Raw genomic sequence first — 16,677 nt, 5'->3', positions numbered from 1 at the left:
CTAAAACAAGTCTGTAAACCAGCTGTGCTCGGAGTTAAACAGTGCACAGCAGAATGGCACCAGCAGCAAACTCATGTCTCAGGGACCTCCAAAAGCTTCACTCCTCTGCTCTTCACAGTAAAGGAGCATTTGGGGGAGGAGTTTCCCAGAGGTGAGCTTGTCAGAAGAATGGGGAAAACAGGGAAACTATAGATGGTGATGGCACAGTCTGGCCAAGAGGAGAATCAGCAGCCTGAACACAGCATGTGTGTGAGCTGAGGGAAACCAGAGTTTTGTCCACTGGAATGGTGTAAAGGGATAAGGCATGCGTGTCATGACCGACCAAATTCATAGTCCTTCCACATCTCTACCCATTAGGTGAAAAGCGACTGCCTAAGATTTACTCTAATGAGCACAGTTCTTACAGCTTGCATCCACACGGAAATGAACTGCTGCACTTCTGTCCTCGCCTGAGCAGACAGTTCCAAGATGCGTTCCCTGTGCTCGTGGCTGGTGTAGGCAGAATCGGTGAAGTCCTCCACACGCTCCAAGATGACCTCCAATGCAGCAGAAAGGTTCTCCTTGGACTCGAAGTAAACATTCTCCCGAAGAGCTTCCATATTCAACTGAGCACAAAGGGACATACATCCATGTAAGTATCCCTAAAACGGGCTACAAGTTCTATCAGTGACCTCAGAAGTGCTGGCAAATCCTTTTCCAGGCTTAGGAAGATTGCGGCCGCATCCAATGGTCACTGTAATCTCCAGTCACCTGGGAGGGCACTATGTGCAGGAGTCATCAATGGCTATGCAAGGCCTTGTTTCAGGAGCTGTTAATATAATGACCTTCCCAGGAGATCAGAGAATACTAAGGCAGGAAAAGCACCAGTGTATAGAGTTGAATACAAAGAACAAACCAGCCTCCAGGTGAAGTATCTGCAGCTAAAAAACTGCCCAGGCAAAATCCCAAGGAGGTTTGCGCTCAAGTGGGACGCTGTACTGAATGTAATAATAAAATCTTTTTAAATGACATGGATAATAGGAAACAGACAATGGTGACTGAGGATTGAAATAATTGAAACCTAAGTTAATCATGTGCAATTCACATCATTTATGTTATTGTTTTAGACCCTGTGTGTGTGCGTGTGTGTGGTGTGGTGTGGGTGTGTGGTGTGTGTGTCTGTGTGTGTGTGTGTGTGTGTGTGTGTGTGTGTGTGTGTGTATGTATGTGTGGTGTGTGTGTGTGTGTGTTAAATCTTTAAATAAAAAAAAAGAGTGTGTCAGATTCCCTGGAGATACATGCAGTTGTGAGCTAACTGACATAGGTACCAGTTACATAGGTAACTTTGGTTCTCTTTGAAAGCATCCAGCACTCTCAACCACTGAACCAACCATCTTTCCAGCTCTGAGATGAACCACTGTAAATCATTACACAAAATATGGACCCTGTACATAATGATGCTCTCTTAAGTGAGAAAGGAAAACAGGCAAACCTACTCTTATTCTTACCTTCAACTCTTTAATACCAGTAAAAATGCTGACAGATGAGCTGTCGGTCTCTCTGTTGAGTCTGCAGTCAGTCGCGATCTCGATGACCTTCTCCAGGGCTGCTCTCATCCGATCAAACACTCCTTCTTTGTTTTTATGGGCTGACTCACAGCTGGGGTGCCTGAGACATGTCTTCAGAACAGTTGAGGTTTTTATTTTAATAACAACTCGTACCATAACACATTAAAAACTGTACAGAGAACATGCCATGCTAATAAAAATGGTTCTTTACCCAAGTCTCCTGGGCCCCTGGCTCCCCCAGCAGCCTCTCCTCACTAGTGTGGAAGCAGGATGAGTAAAAAGTGACAGGAAGGTTAAGTGAGTGACCAGAGAGTAAAGCTCATCTTCAAACATCAACAGTACATTCATCTTGATTACAAGGATGGAAAAACCTGACGACTAAAACTGTGTATACAGCACTGCCTCACACAAGCAAGAACCAGAAAGGAGTGGGGGGAACTGAACAAGGTGCCAAATGACAGTGGCTGAATCTTTCACTTTTAAAGCATGATGTAAATAAAGACCTACTCCAGGTTCTAGATCGGAACGTTCTGCCTCTGCTTTTGTGGCTTTGCTAATCCCAGCACATCAGTAAATACTTGCAGAGGAAGCAATTCTCTACAAACTGGCGTGGAGCCATTTACCAGCTGATCCCCGAACGGTACCAACAGCTGCTTAGAAACATGCACTCCTGGCCCACCGTCTTATTAAAGTAGAAATAGAAGGGAGCGGCCGTGAGGCCATGGAAGAAAGCAATGGAGGCTGTGTTCTGCACACTCCACCGCTTCTGCCTGACCAATCCTGCCTTGCCCAGCTCTTACTAGATCATGTGGCCTGCCAAAGCCTGCGGAGAGTGGCTGTGCCTGGCAGCTCTGTTCACAGCACTCCATCCACTCTCTTCGGCTCAGATTCAGGAGCTGGGGAAGGAAGGCCAGCATCCGTGATCATAGTAGCAGATTCCACTCCATTCTAAGTTACCATTTTCATCTCTTCAAAACTACCAAAGAGGGCCAGCCGGGGTGAGCTCACTGGCGGAGTGCATGCTTAGCAGGCACCAGGGACTGAGCTCGGCCCTCAGCACAAGACAAAGAACAGAGGAAACAAAACTGTAAAGCTCTGGCACCGGATGCGCTCGCTCAGCTTTTTCTCATCACTGACTGATGTGGGTGACACGAAGGCTCTTACCTTTGAGGCTGTGAGGAGCATCATCGTGCCCTTCTCAAGCACCGCCCTCGCCACGGCCATTCTGGCCTTTTTCTTTTCATCTTTCAAATCCTAGAGATGAAATCACATCAAAGTCTAAGATCATACAAGCAACTCGATCTTTTGAAAAGCCATTCACTCATCAATAATAATGTTCAAACAGCCAGTCACATAGTTCAGAAGAGTTGAGAATGTTTCCTGAACCGTTGTGCTTTGGTGAAAACAGTCACACCCTTCACCCACGGTTTCACTCTCTGAGGTCAGTGACCTGTAGTCCACATGTCTGTGTTACTGTCTGCCTCCTCCCACACCCTCTAAAACAGAGGCTCCGGGGGGCAGAGGCTTTGGGATATGTACTGCTGTATCGCCAACGTCCAGTAAATAAGTTATGAGAATCTGCTGGGTATGAAGAAAGAAGCTAGCTGATGGCTATTTTCAGTATTCTGACCAAATTAAGAAAGAAAGGGCTTGGACTCTTGATGCAAATACTAAAAAAATCTTGTGAGCCGGGCAAAGCAGTTACCAAACACTCCAGAGGGAAAATGACTGCTACCCTATATCTGATGGGTTAAATTTAACAGGTACTTCTGCCAGGTATGGTGATATATGCCTTTAATCCCAGCACTAGGGAAGCAGAAGGATCTCTATGAGTTTAAAGATAGCCTGGCCTACACAGTCAGTTCCAGGCTAGCCAGGGCTACTCTTCAGCCAAAGTGAACAAGTTTTAAAAGATTCAACCATAGTCTTAATGGACTTGGTAGAAATATTCCTATACCAATATTCTCCAGACCAATTTTATTTTCTTTTTTGATCTTTGAGGTACTGTCTTACTGTGTAGCATAGGCTACCCTGAAAGTCACTAGGCTGTGTAGCTTGACCTTAAACTCATAGTGATCCTCCTGCCCTAGTATCTCAAGAGCTAAGCAGGGGAGAGGTGGCCCACATCTTCCCACCACTTGAGAGGCAGAAGGAGGCAGATGCTTATGAGTTCAAGGCCAGCCTGGTCTACTACATAGCAAGTTCCAGGACAGCCAAAACTACATAGAGAAACCCTGTCTCAAAATAAATAGATAGATAGATAAACAAACAAATGAACAAACAACTTCCTTCCATTTAAGAAGGAAGAAGAGGAGGAAGAGAAGGAAGAGGAGAAGGAAAAGAATCCCAAAGGGTAGGATTACATGAGTGAGCCACCATCCTGGCTCCATACCAGATTTCTAACTACAAATCAAAAAAACAGTGGAAGTTTTCCAGTTGTGTGGCCAGCAGGAAACGCAGCCAAAGAGAGCTACACAGGCTTTGGAATCTGAGTCACGCTACATTAGCCAAGTGATCCAGAAAAGGTCAGATGATAAACTGTCATAAAAATACATTATTCTAATAATCTTTATAGGGGAAGAGTGGAGGGGATGAAGAGAGAGGATGGTGAGAGAAAAAGAAAAAGAAGTGAAACAAAGTGTTCAAGAACAATGGCTTCAGAACAGAGCACAGACAAGGTGCCTCACAGGTGGGTTCTAAAATCTGTATTACATTTCTTTGTTGTTTCTATGCACAAGTGCACATATGTATGTGTGTATGTCTGTCTGTGTGTATCCATGTATGCTCACATGCATGCACACGTACGCACATGCACAGGAGTCAGTCATTCCTTTCCACCATGTAAACCCTGGAGATTAAATTCAGGCAAGCACTTTTACACTCAGTTTGTTAAGAAACAAATACTAGTCCCAGGCCCATGTCCATCTCCCAACTGCAGCTGCAGCCAGGAAAGCTCCCCGAGGCATCTCAGTACCACAGGTCAGACCGGATGGGTTCATAAGCAAACACCCCAACTGGAAAAAGCCTATTCTGGACAACCTGTGGTTGTCCTCCTCCTCAGACTTAGAAGTGTTGCTGTGAATTAGGAAGTAGGTTCCAAAGATCAGACATCAAGTTGCGGTTGAAGAATGACAGGCTTCAGGAATAGACTTATCCAAACTCCATCCGTTAGCAGAGCGCCTTAGAAAAAAATCCCTTCACCTCAGGCTCAGTTTTCTTACATTAAAAAGAAAAACACCAACAACAACACCCAATTTGTAGGGCTGAAATTGAATATTAAGATCAATCATGTATATTAAATGCCTAACATAACACAGCCAATGCAAATGGAGCAACGCCGCGTGTTCTTGAGAACAAGGTCATAGATGTAGTGAATGAAGAAGTCGGCTCACTGATTAAAAGATCACATTTCGGGTTGGGGATTTAGCTCAGCGGTAGAGCGCTTGCCTAGCAGCACAAGGCCCTGGGTTCGGGTCCCCAGCTCCGGAAAAAAAAAAAAAAAAAAAAAAAGATCACATTTCCACCTAATAAAAGGCCTGAGCTTATGTGAAGATGTCTCAAGGTGATAAGTAATACATTTTGTACATACATTTTGTCTGTCTCCCGTTAGGTATGCAAACTCCACCATTTCGTTTCCAAACTGGCTGAATATCTGAACAAACTCCTGAAAGCTGTTTACTCTCTCTAGCCTTTCCATGGTTGCAAGAACCTGCAAAACAGAAAATATTTTATTGTTGGGCGACAAACAAGAAAGAGACTGAGACTTCCAGAGTTGAACAGAGTGACGGGAAACAGGAGAGGCTCAGAATTCCATGGGAAACAGGGAAGCAGAGAAAACACACACACACACACACACACACACACACACCTCTCTGACTAGTCAGAGGCCGAAGAGATGAGGCAAACTAAATAAATCTCTTTTCTTTATAAAGTACCTAGCCTTGGGCATTGTATCATAGCAACAGAAAGTTGACGAAGGTAATAATAAGAACTAAGAAGGCAGTGAAGAGAAAAAACAAAACCAAAAACTCAAAACAACATAAACAAACAAACCAGAAACTGTACAGGTCATTGAACCAGAATTAGAGGCACCCCAGTATGGAAGAAAGTGGAAGGGAGGTAGTCTGCAGAGTGAGGAATCAGGGGCGGGAGTTGGTTAAGATTCACAGTTGAAAAACTGTTCTCATCAGTCAGGAGCTGCTGTTTAGACTAAACACCTGCCAAGAAGCTTCAGACAGTGAGGAGGGAACAGAACATGGACCTACACTCAGTACAGCCATCAGAAAATGCTGTGCCCTTGACATAAGAAACAGTAAATGAATGTGAAACATTTTCTGACTGTTTTTTCTAAATAACCACTGAGTTTTGGTCAGACCAAGATAGGTTAGAAAAACACAGATATCCTGTGTTTGCTCATTGTTAATGAGGCTATGGAGGGCACTTGGCCTGCTAACCTGCCCAGGCAGCACAGGAAACACAAGCAGTTTCCACAGATAAGAAAGACTGCGCACCAAGCAAGCCTCCCCCTCAGGCGTCTTTCTTTCCTCTGTCATTCTCTCCACTTCTTTTTCTCTTTAAACTTTTACCCTTTGGATCACTCCACGTTCACTGGGAGGAGGGTATCAGTAGGGCTAGCGTCAGATCCTACATAGAGAATGCATCTCTGCCCTAGCTGATCTGATTGCCTTCCTCCTTACCTAGGGGATCATCCCCAGAAAGCAATGGCCCTTGGTTCCCAATGATCCAGGGCACAGCCACTCTCTACCGGAGGGGAAGAGTTTAAGTTCCATTCTTAAATTTTGCAATTCTTCAGAAGTACTTAAGGACTCTACATACAGAAACTTTGTAGCTGTGGATAATTACAGCTTCAGACAATATCTTTTTTAAAGATAGGGTCTCATGTAGCCTAGGCTGCTTTCAAACTTTATGTAGCCGAGGCTGGCCTTGATCTCCTGGATTATCCTGCCTCTACTTTCTATATATGGTGCTGATGATTGAACCCATGGCTTAGTACATGCAAGGCAAACATTCTCTCAACTGGGGAACAGACAGAGACCAGATGAGTTACATTTGTTTTTAGCTTTTAAATCATAACTCTCTCTTAAATGAAAGGAAAAAGACTGAAGGATACTTCTCAGCCAGGTCTCTACCACATACAACATCAGCTTAGCTTTTCTCCCCAAATTGCACACATTAAAGGGTTTTGGCAGTAAGCCTCAACAAGATTTTTATTGTTGCTATTAAATGAGAAACATTACTTGCATTTAAAAGTTTAGGCCTGGGGCTAGAGAGGTGGCTCAGTGGTTAAGGGCACTGACTGCTGCTATTCCTGAAGATCCACATCATTTCCAGAACCCACACGGCAGGCAGCTCACAACCATCTCTAACTCCAGTTTCGGCAGATCTGACACCCTCTTCTGACCTCTGTGAGCACCAGGCATGCACATGATATACAGGCTTACATGCAGGCAAAGTCATATACAGAAAATAATGATGATAATAAATAATAATAACAGTTTTTTAAATGGAAATAAATAAAAGCTTAGGCTCAGAAAATTGGAGGTAGTAGGTGTAGAAAAGACACCATTTTAAACTCTAGGTAACAGGTGCTATAAATAGTTAACAAACATTGCCAAATTACCTGGATTCCACCTCAACAAGGATTCTGAACCACCCGAGACAACACAGCCACAAGTGCGTACCTTGTTTCTCGATGTCACTATTTGCTTGATGACTACCTGATCTGCCAGCAGCAACACTTTTGTCACTGAGGAGAGCAGCAGTCTGGCTGCCTGCACGACTCCTGTTTTGTCTGTCAGAATCGTGACCTGACCATCTGACTCCAAATGGTTCCATTTGGTCACATCTGTGAGGGAAGCGATTGTTTCTCCTAAAAAGAAAAAGGGAATATTATGTTGGCAATGGAAACTTAAATAAGAGACAGACTTTTCTTTCTTTCCCATGTATTTAACACGGGGAACAACAGGAACATGAAGCAGCTCCACCTCAGATGGATCCTAGGTTGCTTTTTAGCAAAATAAAACAAACAAAAAAGTACACTCAGAACCATGGCAAACTTCCGCCCAGTCAAAAATACAATTTGCCTTTCCAGTAGTTTAGCCAACCACAAGTCGAAAGGCTGCCTCTCTGCAAGGCAAAAGGAAAGCCCTAAATCCAGAGCAGTGAGCAGGACTCAGTGGCCCAAACCTTGGTGTGGGGGTTGGGGAAGCAGAGGGAGGGAGGGAGGGAGGAGGGAGGGAGGGAGGAGGGAGGAGGGCACTGTCAATCACCACCACCTGAGGAAGCTTAGGTCTGGAGGGACTTCCAAATAGAGACAGAGCTTTAGGCCCAAGGGTTAACATCTTCAATAGAGGGAGGTGGGACTGGAAGAACAACTATAGATACTTAAGAAATCCGTCTGCAGATCTGCCTGGAGAGGTTTGAGTTCCAACCCTGGCTGACCTTCAGGCTGGTTAGTGATGCTTGGTTGTGTTTAGTTCTGTTCTGTTTTAAGACAGGGTCTCACCACTATGCAACCATGGCACTATATAGCCAAGTCTCATGGCTGGCCTAAAACTTGCTGTGTAAACCAGACTGGCCTCAAACTCACAGCTTCCAAGTGTTAGGGTTAAAGGTGTGCAACACCATGGGCAGCTTAATTTTTTTTAAAGATTCGTATATTTATTTTTATTTTTTATGTGTAAGGATATTTTGTCTATACGTATGTCTATTGTATACCACTCAGATTCCCTGGAACCAGAGTTACTGATGGTTGTGAACCAGCATCAGATGCTGGAAGAACACCCTGTGCTCTTAACCACTGAGCCCTCTCTCCGGCTTCAGACACTTACACCTCTTTTGGGAAGACCATTCTAGGACACAGATTTTCAACCCTCTTAAAAACTCTTTCCTCCAAAATCAATTCTAGAATAATAATAATTATCAGAGCTATACAAATAGCTGCTCTTCTGGAAGTGAGGCCAAGCGTTATGTGGCGTTTGAAAGACAGTCCCTACAGTCTCCAGCATTGAACACGTGCTCCCCAGTCTGGGAGGTGTACATGTGGCCTTGTTGGAGGAGTTGTGTCTCTGTAGGTGGTCTCCGAGGGTTAAAAGACTTCCCTGTTACTAGCTCATTCTCTCCGATTCCTTCTTGACATTCTCCCCAGTTCCCTGCCACGCCCTCGGTCCACCAAGGTCAAGCTCTAACTCTTCCATCAGTTGCCTTGGTCACTGTGTTTTATTGTAAATGTTTCCTAAAACTCCTTCCTACTACAGTTAGTAAGGCTTTTAAAATAATTTTGTTTAAGATAATTTGGAGGTCCTAAAATATGTATGTCTAATGACTGAGTTTCTCGCGAAAGGTCTATTGTTTAATTTTACTTTATTTTTGGGTTTTCTGAGACAGGCTTCTCTGTGTATCCTGGCTGTTCTAGAAGTCAGTCTGTAGACAAGGCTGGCCTCAAACTCAGAGATCCACCTGCCTTTGCCTCCCGAGTGGTTAATTTTATAATATACATACAAATGTTTTGTCCATTAACATAAAAATCTAAGGTATAAAGTATGAGAATCTTTTCAGCTGAACCACAGGAGGCAAAATAGTCAATTTTATTTAGAAGGGCCAGTCGCTGGGAACATGTAAGTCATACAAAGACAGACTTAGAGCAGGGCAGCTGTTAATGCATGGGGAGATGGGGGTCAAGTCACAGACAGCAGCCATAGGAATATGAAAAGAAAGTGATTTGGGAGACAGTGAGGAAAGAAAATACAAAATTAGCATCTGACCGATAATAGGAAGAAAGAAAAGTTCAAAATTGTAAACCAAATCATTTAGAAAGTATCAGACTCAGAAAGGAAATCACAGACTTAGTTTCAGACAGCAGAGATTTAAAATGATACAGGCAGGTACACACAAAACACAGGCCATTAAATATGGATAACTGATGCTTTACCAATAAATAAAGTTTATGGTAGCCTCAAGATGGCTCCCTAAGAGCTCTTATTGGGGTTTAAATCTCGGCTCGAGTCCAGACAGACCACACCAAGCCAACATGGTTCCATGTGGAGAGGTTTACTGAGAGAAGAAGAGTAGAAGAGGAGAGGAAAGGCCAGCCATGGGCATGTGGAGGGAAGAGGGGGAGGGAAATGGGGAGAGAAGGAACAAAGGGGAAAAGCAGGGAAGAGAAGAGAGCAAAGAGCAAGAGAGGGAGGAGGGGGCAAGCAACCCCTTTATAGTCAGGCATACTTGGCTGTTGCCAGGCAACTGTGGGGCGGAGCATCCTGGCTGTTGCCAGGTAGCTGTGGGGATGGAGCTTAGACAGAATACCAACAGCTCTGCCCACAGGTACCCACATCTGCCAACTGTCCTCTTACATCACCCTAAGACTACAGGCTGAAGAGAAGGTATTCCACTTCTGAAATGAAGCAATCAAATTCACTCCCAAGAGTTGTCCTCTAAGCTCCACACATAGGCACGCGCGCGCACACACACACACACACACACACACACACACACACACACACACACACAATGAATTTTTTAAAGCTGAGACTATCATCTTGTTTCCTGTCTCTCTGAGGGAAATCAGGGCACGGTCAGCCTTAATACAAAGAGATCCATGTGGTGACGAACAGTCAACCAGGAAGTGAAGCCTGCAGATAACAAAGGCCCAGACACCTTCACCCAAATCATTCCATGTGCAGACCCAGAGCGCCCAGGGGAGCCACTTCCTGACTCCTGTTTGCGGCCCTCTGCTGCCTAGAGGTTAACTTGCTGCCCAGCAGTGGAAATGTTTGTGTCACAAAACTTTTATGGCAGAGGACAGATGTGCACAGAACTAACCCTTACTGTGGTGGAAAGAGCAGAGGAAATGGCTGAGTGCGTGTTTTAGTAGCAGTAGCTGAAGAAAAGATGCTTCCTTTGTTCCTCAGGAAAATGTCCGTTTTTCCTATCACTCTCGGCTCCCATAGGCTCCGCAGAGGAGCCTGCGCGACAGCAAGCTCCACCATTCTTTTTCTGACTGAACCCTGGGCATTCAATAAAAAAGGAAGTGTTCACTGCAGAGCAGGACCGGGTGTCTCCTTCACACCACAGCTACTCCAAGTGTAGACTGCTAAGAATTCCCCCAAAAGGCACAAAGCTTACAGGTTGGTGGTTATCATTTTGTTACACGCGATGAGCCAGTATAGTCCCTTAGAGTGAACACTCTAAGACACTCTGTGGTGGCTTGAATATGCTTGGCCCCGGGAGTGACACTATTAGGAGTGTGGCCTTGTTGGAGTAGGTGTGTCACTGTGAGGGTGGGCTTTGACACCCTCCTCCATACTGTGAGACAGTCTTCTCCTGACTGGCTGCCTTCAGATTAAGATGTAGAACTCTTAGCTCCTCCAGCATCAACCTACTGAACGCCATGCTCCCACCATGATGATGGTGATGGTGATGATGATGATGATGATGATGATGATGATGATGATGATGATGATGATGATGATGATGATGGACTGTACCTCTGAAACTGTAAGCCAACCCCAATTAAATGTTGTCCTTTATAAGACTTGCTTTGGTCATGGTGTCTGTTCACAGCAATGGAAACCCTAACTAAGACACACTCTAACAAAAATACTGAGCTGCCATATTGAAAAAAAAATCTCGACAAGGTAGTCATCGAGAGAGACTAAGATGTAAGAATTATGACATGAAAACTTGCTAAACACATATTCATGCCAGAGAACACGTACATCATATAACAATGCTCTGCAAATAAGAATAGCCCCAGGCTCCCACGAGGACATGTCCTGCCCAGTGTCTCCCTGCATGGTGAAGGAGGTCGGACTGGAATCTAACAGTTAACTTGAAGCACTTGCTAGGTCTTGATCACTGCTTTGTATTCTTCCCCTCAAGCATACGCAAACTGCCCAGGAAAAAGAGGCCATTAAGGGCTGAGTGAGCCAAAAGACCTTCAAGAGTGACTCACGTCACATGTTGGGTGAAACATGTCCTACTTATGTGCAACTTCAGGAGGCTCACGGTGGGGTGGGGTTCGGATCCTCATGGAGTGAAAGAGCACTTCTGACAGTTTAGAAGAGAGAGTGTGTGAGGCTCCTGCCACCGGAGGGGACCTGCCTGGTCTTTGGCTTGAGCTGTCTGCTCATGCCTGCTCCCTTTGCCTCCACACTAAGCACAGGGTGACAAGGCTAAGGGACTGTAGGCCCTCATGCTGTTCTTTTCCTGTAAATCCCATCCTGCCCCTCTTGCTTTCAGCAAGTGCTGTTATCAGGAACAACTCAAGACTGCCTTTGTGTTCTCTCTGCATTGCCCACTGTGTCTGTAACGTGCTGTACAGGGCCCATCTCTGCATTGCCCACTGTGTCTGTAACGTGCTGTACAGGGCCCATCTCTGCACTGCCCACTGTGTCTGTAACGTGCTGTACAGGGCCCATCTCTGCACTGCCCACTGTGTCTGTAACGTGCTGTACAGGGCCCATCTCTGCACTGCCCACTGTGTCTGTAACGTGCTGTACAGGGCGCCTTTCTGCACTGCCCACTGTGTCTGTAACGTGCTGTACAGGGCCCATCTCTCTGCACTGCCCACTGTGTCTGTAACGTGCTGTACAGGGCCCATCTCTGCACTGCCCACTGTGTCTGTAACGTGCTGTACAGGGCCCATCTCTCTGCACTGCCCACTGTGTCTGTAACGTGCTGTACAGGGCCCATCTCTCTGCACTGCCCACTGTGTCTGTAACGTGCTGTACAGGGCCCATCTCTCTGCACTGCCCACTGTGTCTGTAACGTGCTGTACAGGGCCCATCTCTGCACTGCCCACTGTGTCTGTAACGTGCTGTACAGGGCCCATCTCTGCACCGCCCACTGTGTCTGTAACGTGCTGTACAGGGCCCATCTCTGCACCGCCCACTGTGTCTGTAACGTGCTGTACAGGGCCCATCTCTGCACTGCCCACTGTGTCTGTAACGTGCTGTACAGGGCCCATCTCTCTGCATTGCCCACTGTGTCTGTAACGTGCTGTACAGGGCCCATCTCTGCACTGCCCACTGTGTCTGTAACGTGCTGTACAGGGCCCATCTCTCTGCACTGCCCACTGTGTCTGTAACGTGCTGTACGGGGCCCATCTCTCTGCACTGCCCACTGTGTCTGTAACGTGCTGTACGGGGCCCATCTCTGCACTGCCCACTGTGTCTGTAACGTGCTGTACGGGGCCCATCTCTCTGCACTGCCCACTGTGTCTGTAACGTGCTGTACAGGGCCCATCTCTCTGCACTGCCCACTGTGTCTGTAACGTGCTGTACAGGGCCCATCTCTCTGCACTGCCCACTGTGTCTGTAACGTGCGTGCTGTGCCCACTGTGTCAGGTCCCATCTCTGCACTGCCCACTGTGTCTGTAACGTGCTGTACAGGGCCCATCTCTGCACTGCCCACTGTGTCTGTAACGTGCTGTACAGGGCCCATCTCCCTGCATTGCCCACTATGTCTGTAACGTGCTGTACAGGGCCCATCTCTGCACTGCCCACTGTGTCTGTAACGTGCTGTACAGGGCCCATCTCTCTGCACTGCCCACTGTGTCTGTAACGTGCTGTACAGGGCCCATCTCTGCACTGCCCACTGTGTCTGTAACGTGCTGTACAGGGCCCATCTCTGCACTGCCCACTGTGTCTGTAACGTGCTGTACAGGGCCCATCTCTCTGCACTGCCCACTGTGTCTGTAACGTGCTGTACAGGGCCCATCTCTGCACTGCCCACTGTGTCTGTAACGTGCTGTACAGAGCCCATCTCTGCATTGCCCACTGTGTCTGTAACGTGCTGTACAGGGCCCATCTCTCTGCACTGCCCACTGTGTCTGTAACGTGCTGTACAGGGCCCATCTCTGCACTGCCCACTGTGTCTGTAACGTGCTGCACAGGGCCCATCTCTGCACTGCCCACTGTGTCTGTAACGTGCTGTACAGGGCCCATCTCTCTGCACTGCCCACTGTGTCTGTAACGTGCTGTACAGGGCCCATCTCTCTGCACTGCCCACTGTGTCTGTAACGTGCTGTACAGGGCCCATCTCTGCACTGCCCACTGTGTCTGTAACGTGCTGTACAGGCCCATCTCTGCACTGCCCACTGTGTCTGTAACGTGCTGTACAGGGCCCATCTCTGCACTGCCCACTGTGTCTGTAACGTGCTGTACAGGGCCCATCTCTGCACTGCCCACTGTGTCTGTAACGTGCTGTACAGGGCCCATCTCTGCACTGCCCACTGTGTCTGTAACGTGCTGTACAGGGCCCATCTCTCTGCTGTCCCCACTGTCTTTATGCCGCTCTATAGAGTGCCCCTCTCTGCTCTGCCCACTGTGGTTGTACCGCGCTGTACAGGGCCCATCTCTGCACTGCCCACTGTGTCTGTAACGTGCACACAGGGCCCATCTCTGCACTGCCCACTGTGTCTGTAACGTGCTGTACAGGGCCCATCTCCTGCATTGCCCACTGTGTCTGTAACGCGTGCTGTACAGGGCCCATCTCTGCACTGCCCACTGTGTCTGTAACGTGGTGTGGAGGGCCCTTCTCTCCCCTCTGCTCTCGGTGTCTGAAACGTGGTGGGGGGGGCCCCTCTCTGCACTGCCCACTGTGTCTGTAACGTGCTGTACAGGGCCCATCTCTGCACTGCCCACTGTGTCTGTAACGTGCTGTACAGGGCCCATCTCTGCACTGCCCACTGTGTCTGTAACGGCTGTACAGGGCCCATCTCTGCACTGCCCACTGTGTCTGTAACGCATGTACAGGGCCCATCTCTGCATTGCCCACTGTGTCTGTAACGTGCTGTACAGGGCCCATCTCTGCACTGCCCACTGTGTCTGTAACGTGCTGTACAGGGCCCATCTCTCCACTGTCCACTCTGTCTGTGCCGTGCTCTACAGGGCCCATCTCTCTGCACTGCCCACTGTGTCTGTAACGTGCTGTACAGGGCCCATCTCTGCACTGCCCACTGTGTCTGTAACGTGCTGTACAGGGCCCATCTCTCTGCACTGCCCACTGTGTCTGTAACGTGCTGTACAGGGCCCATCTCTGCACTGCCCACTGTGTCTGTAACGTGCTGTACAGGGCCCATCTCTGCACTGCCCACTGTGTCTGTAACGTGCTGTACAGGGCCCATCTCTGCACTGCCCACTGTGTCTGTAATGTGCTGTACAGGGCCCATCTCCCCTGCATTGCCCACTATGTCTGTAACGCGCTGTACAGGGCCCATCTCTGCACTGCCCACTGTGTCTGTAACGTGCTGTACAGGGCCCATCTCTCTGCACTGCCCACTGTGTCTGTAACGTGCTGTACAGGGCCCATCTCTGCACTGCCCACTGTGTCTGTAACGTGCTGTACAGGGCCCATCTCTGCATTGCCCACTGTGTCTGTAACGTACTGTACAGGGCCCATCTCTCTGCACTGCCCACTGTGTCTGTAACGTGCTGTACAGGGCCCATCTCTGCACTGCCCACTGTCTCTGTAATGTTCTGTAGGGCGCCTGTCTCCGCACTGCCCACTGTGTCTGTAACGTGCTGTACAGGGCCCATCTCTCTGCATTGCCCACTGTGTCTGTAACGTGCTGTACAGGGCCCATCTCTGCACTGCCCACTGTGTCTGTAACGTGCTGTACAGGGCCCATCTCTCTGCATTGCCCACTGTGTCTGTAACGTGCTGTACAGGGCCCATCTCTCTGCACTGCCCACTGTGTCTGTAACGTGCTGTACAGGGCCCATCTCTGCACTGCCCACTGTGTCTGTAACGTGCTGTACAGGGCCCATCTCTCTGCATTGCCCACTGTGTCTGTTACGTGCTGTGTAGGGCCCATCTCTCTGCATTGCCCACTGTGTCTGTAACGTGCTGTACAGGGCCCATCTCTCTGCATTGCCCACTGTGTCTGTAACGTGCTGTACAGGGCCCATTTCTGCACTGCCCACTGTGTCTGTAACGTGCTGTACAGGGCCCATCTCTGCATTGCCCACTGTGTCTGTAACGTGCTGTACAGGGCCCATCTCTCTGCATTGCCCACTGTGTCTGTAACGTGCTGTACAGGGCCCATCTCTGCATTGCCCACTGTGTCTGTAACGTGCTGTACAGGGCCCATCTCTGCATTGCCCACTGTGTCTGTAACGTGCTGTATCAGTGCCCACAGAATAATGTTCTGCCAGGAAAACAGGACTCTCCTCTTACAAACTGTTCTGTTTCCTCTCAGCAAACAATGAGGGTTATATAACCCTTTGTTTCTCCCATTTTTGTCTTGCTTTCCAGGAAGTACAAAGATAAATTTACTGCTTAGTTAAATAGTCATCTTTGCCAAAGACTCTGGTATATTTTTTCTCTGACTTTAATAGATTCACTTGACATGTCTTTTATTGTGGCCCACTTCAAATCCTTTTTTATGATGGAAAAAAATATAAACTATAAATAAGGTGAGGCCATCTCCTCTGCGTCCCACATAAAGCTGTTCCCTAAACCAACAAATGGCTAGAAGCCCAAGAGTCAGGCTAGGGTCCTCCCTCTCCTGTGGTTAACAGCCATGTCCTGTCTGTTCAGCCTCATCAGCAAGATGCTGTGTGTTCTTTCCTGTCCTCTGTAACCCTATCACATTGTCTGCATGTAGCTCTTTGCATGTAAACGCTTCCCATGAAATCTCCCTGCCTTCCTTCTTAACCCTCTCTCAATCTCTTCTCTGTATAACCTACCTCAGTCAGCATGACATGTCCCCAGTCTATGTGTCAGGTGAGGACTGGAGTCGGAAGGAACCCACCATCCCTAAAAGCCAACCTGGGTCGTTAATATTCTAGGATATATTTTTTAATGTTTTGATTTGTTTGTATCTCAAGACAGGATTTCTCTGTTTTTAGCTCTGGCTGTCCTGGAACTCTCTCTGTAGAGCAGGCTGGCCTCGAACTCACAGAGTGTGGGAGATTAAAGGCATGCACCACCACCTTCTGGCTGCATATCTTAACTCAAAGTAAACCTAAAGCGTTGGTGGTGCTTAGTATAAAAACAGCCCTGGGTTCAATCTCCAGCATTGTAGAAAACAAATTCCTAAGTTTTCTCACGTGTAGTGGTACACAGCTGTAATTCTAGCATTTGAAATCCAGAGACAGGAGGATCA

At 47.6% G+C, this 16,677-nt stretch overlaps 1 protein-coding gene across 1 annotated transcript in view; it reads right to left on the bottom strand.

Annotated features, from left to right (window-relative positions):
- Positions 1-16,677, bottom strand: part of Ctnnal1 (catenin alpha like 1) — a 55,873-nt gene that overhangs the window by 22,388 nt on the left and 16,808 nt on the right. The window contains exons 3-7 of the mRNA XM_032899532.1: positions 7,250-7,437; positions 5,137-5,256; positions 2,712-2,801; positions 1,488-1,658; positions 405-605 (exon numbers count right to left, since the gene is read on the bottom strand). Of these exons, the coding sequence (XP_032755423.1) occupies positions 405-605; positions 1,488-1,658; positions 2,712-2,801; positions 5,137-5,256; positions 7,250-7,437 (770 nt within the window). The remainder of the gene's footprint in view (positions 1-404; positions 606-1,487; positions 1,659-2,711; positions 2,802-5,136; positions 5,257-7,249; positions 7,438-16,677) is intronic.

This window comes from Rattus rattus, chromosome 1, assembly GCF_011064425.1.
Source record: "Rattus rattus isolate New Zealand chromosome 1, Rrattus_CSIRO_v1, whole genome shotgun sequence".
NCBI classification, from domain to species: Eukaryota; Metazoa; Chordata; class Mammalia; order Rodentia; family Muridae; genus Rattus; species Rattus rattus.
Note: the sequence above shows the minus strand (reverse complement) of the source record. Positions and strands in the feature narration are given on the sequence as shown.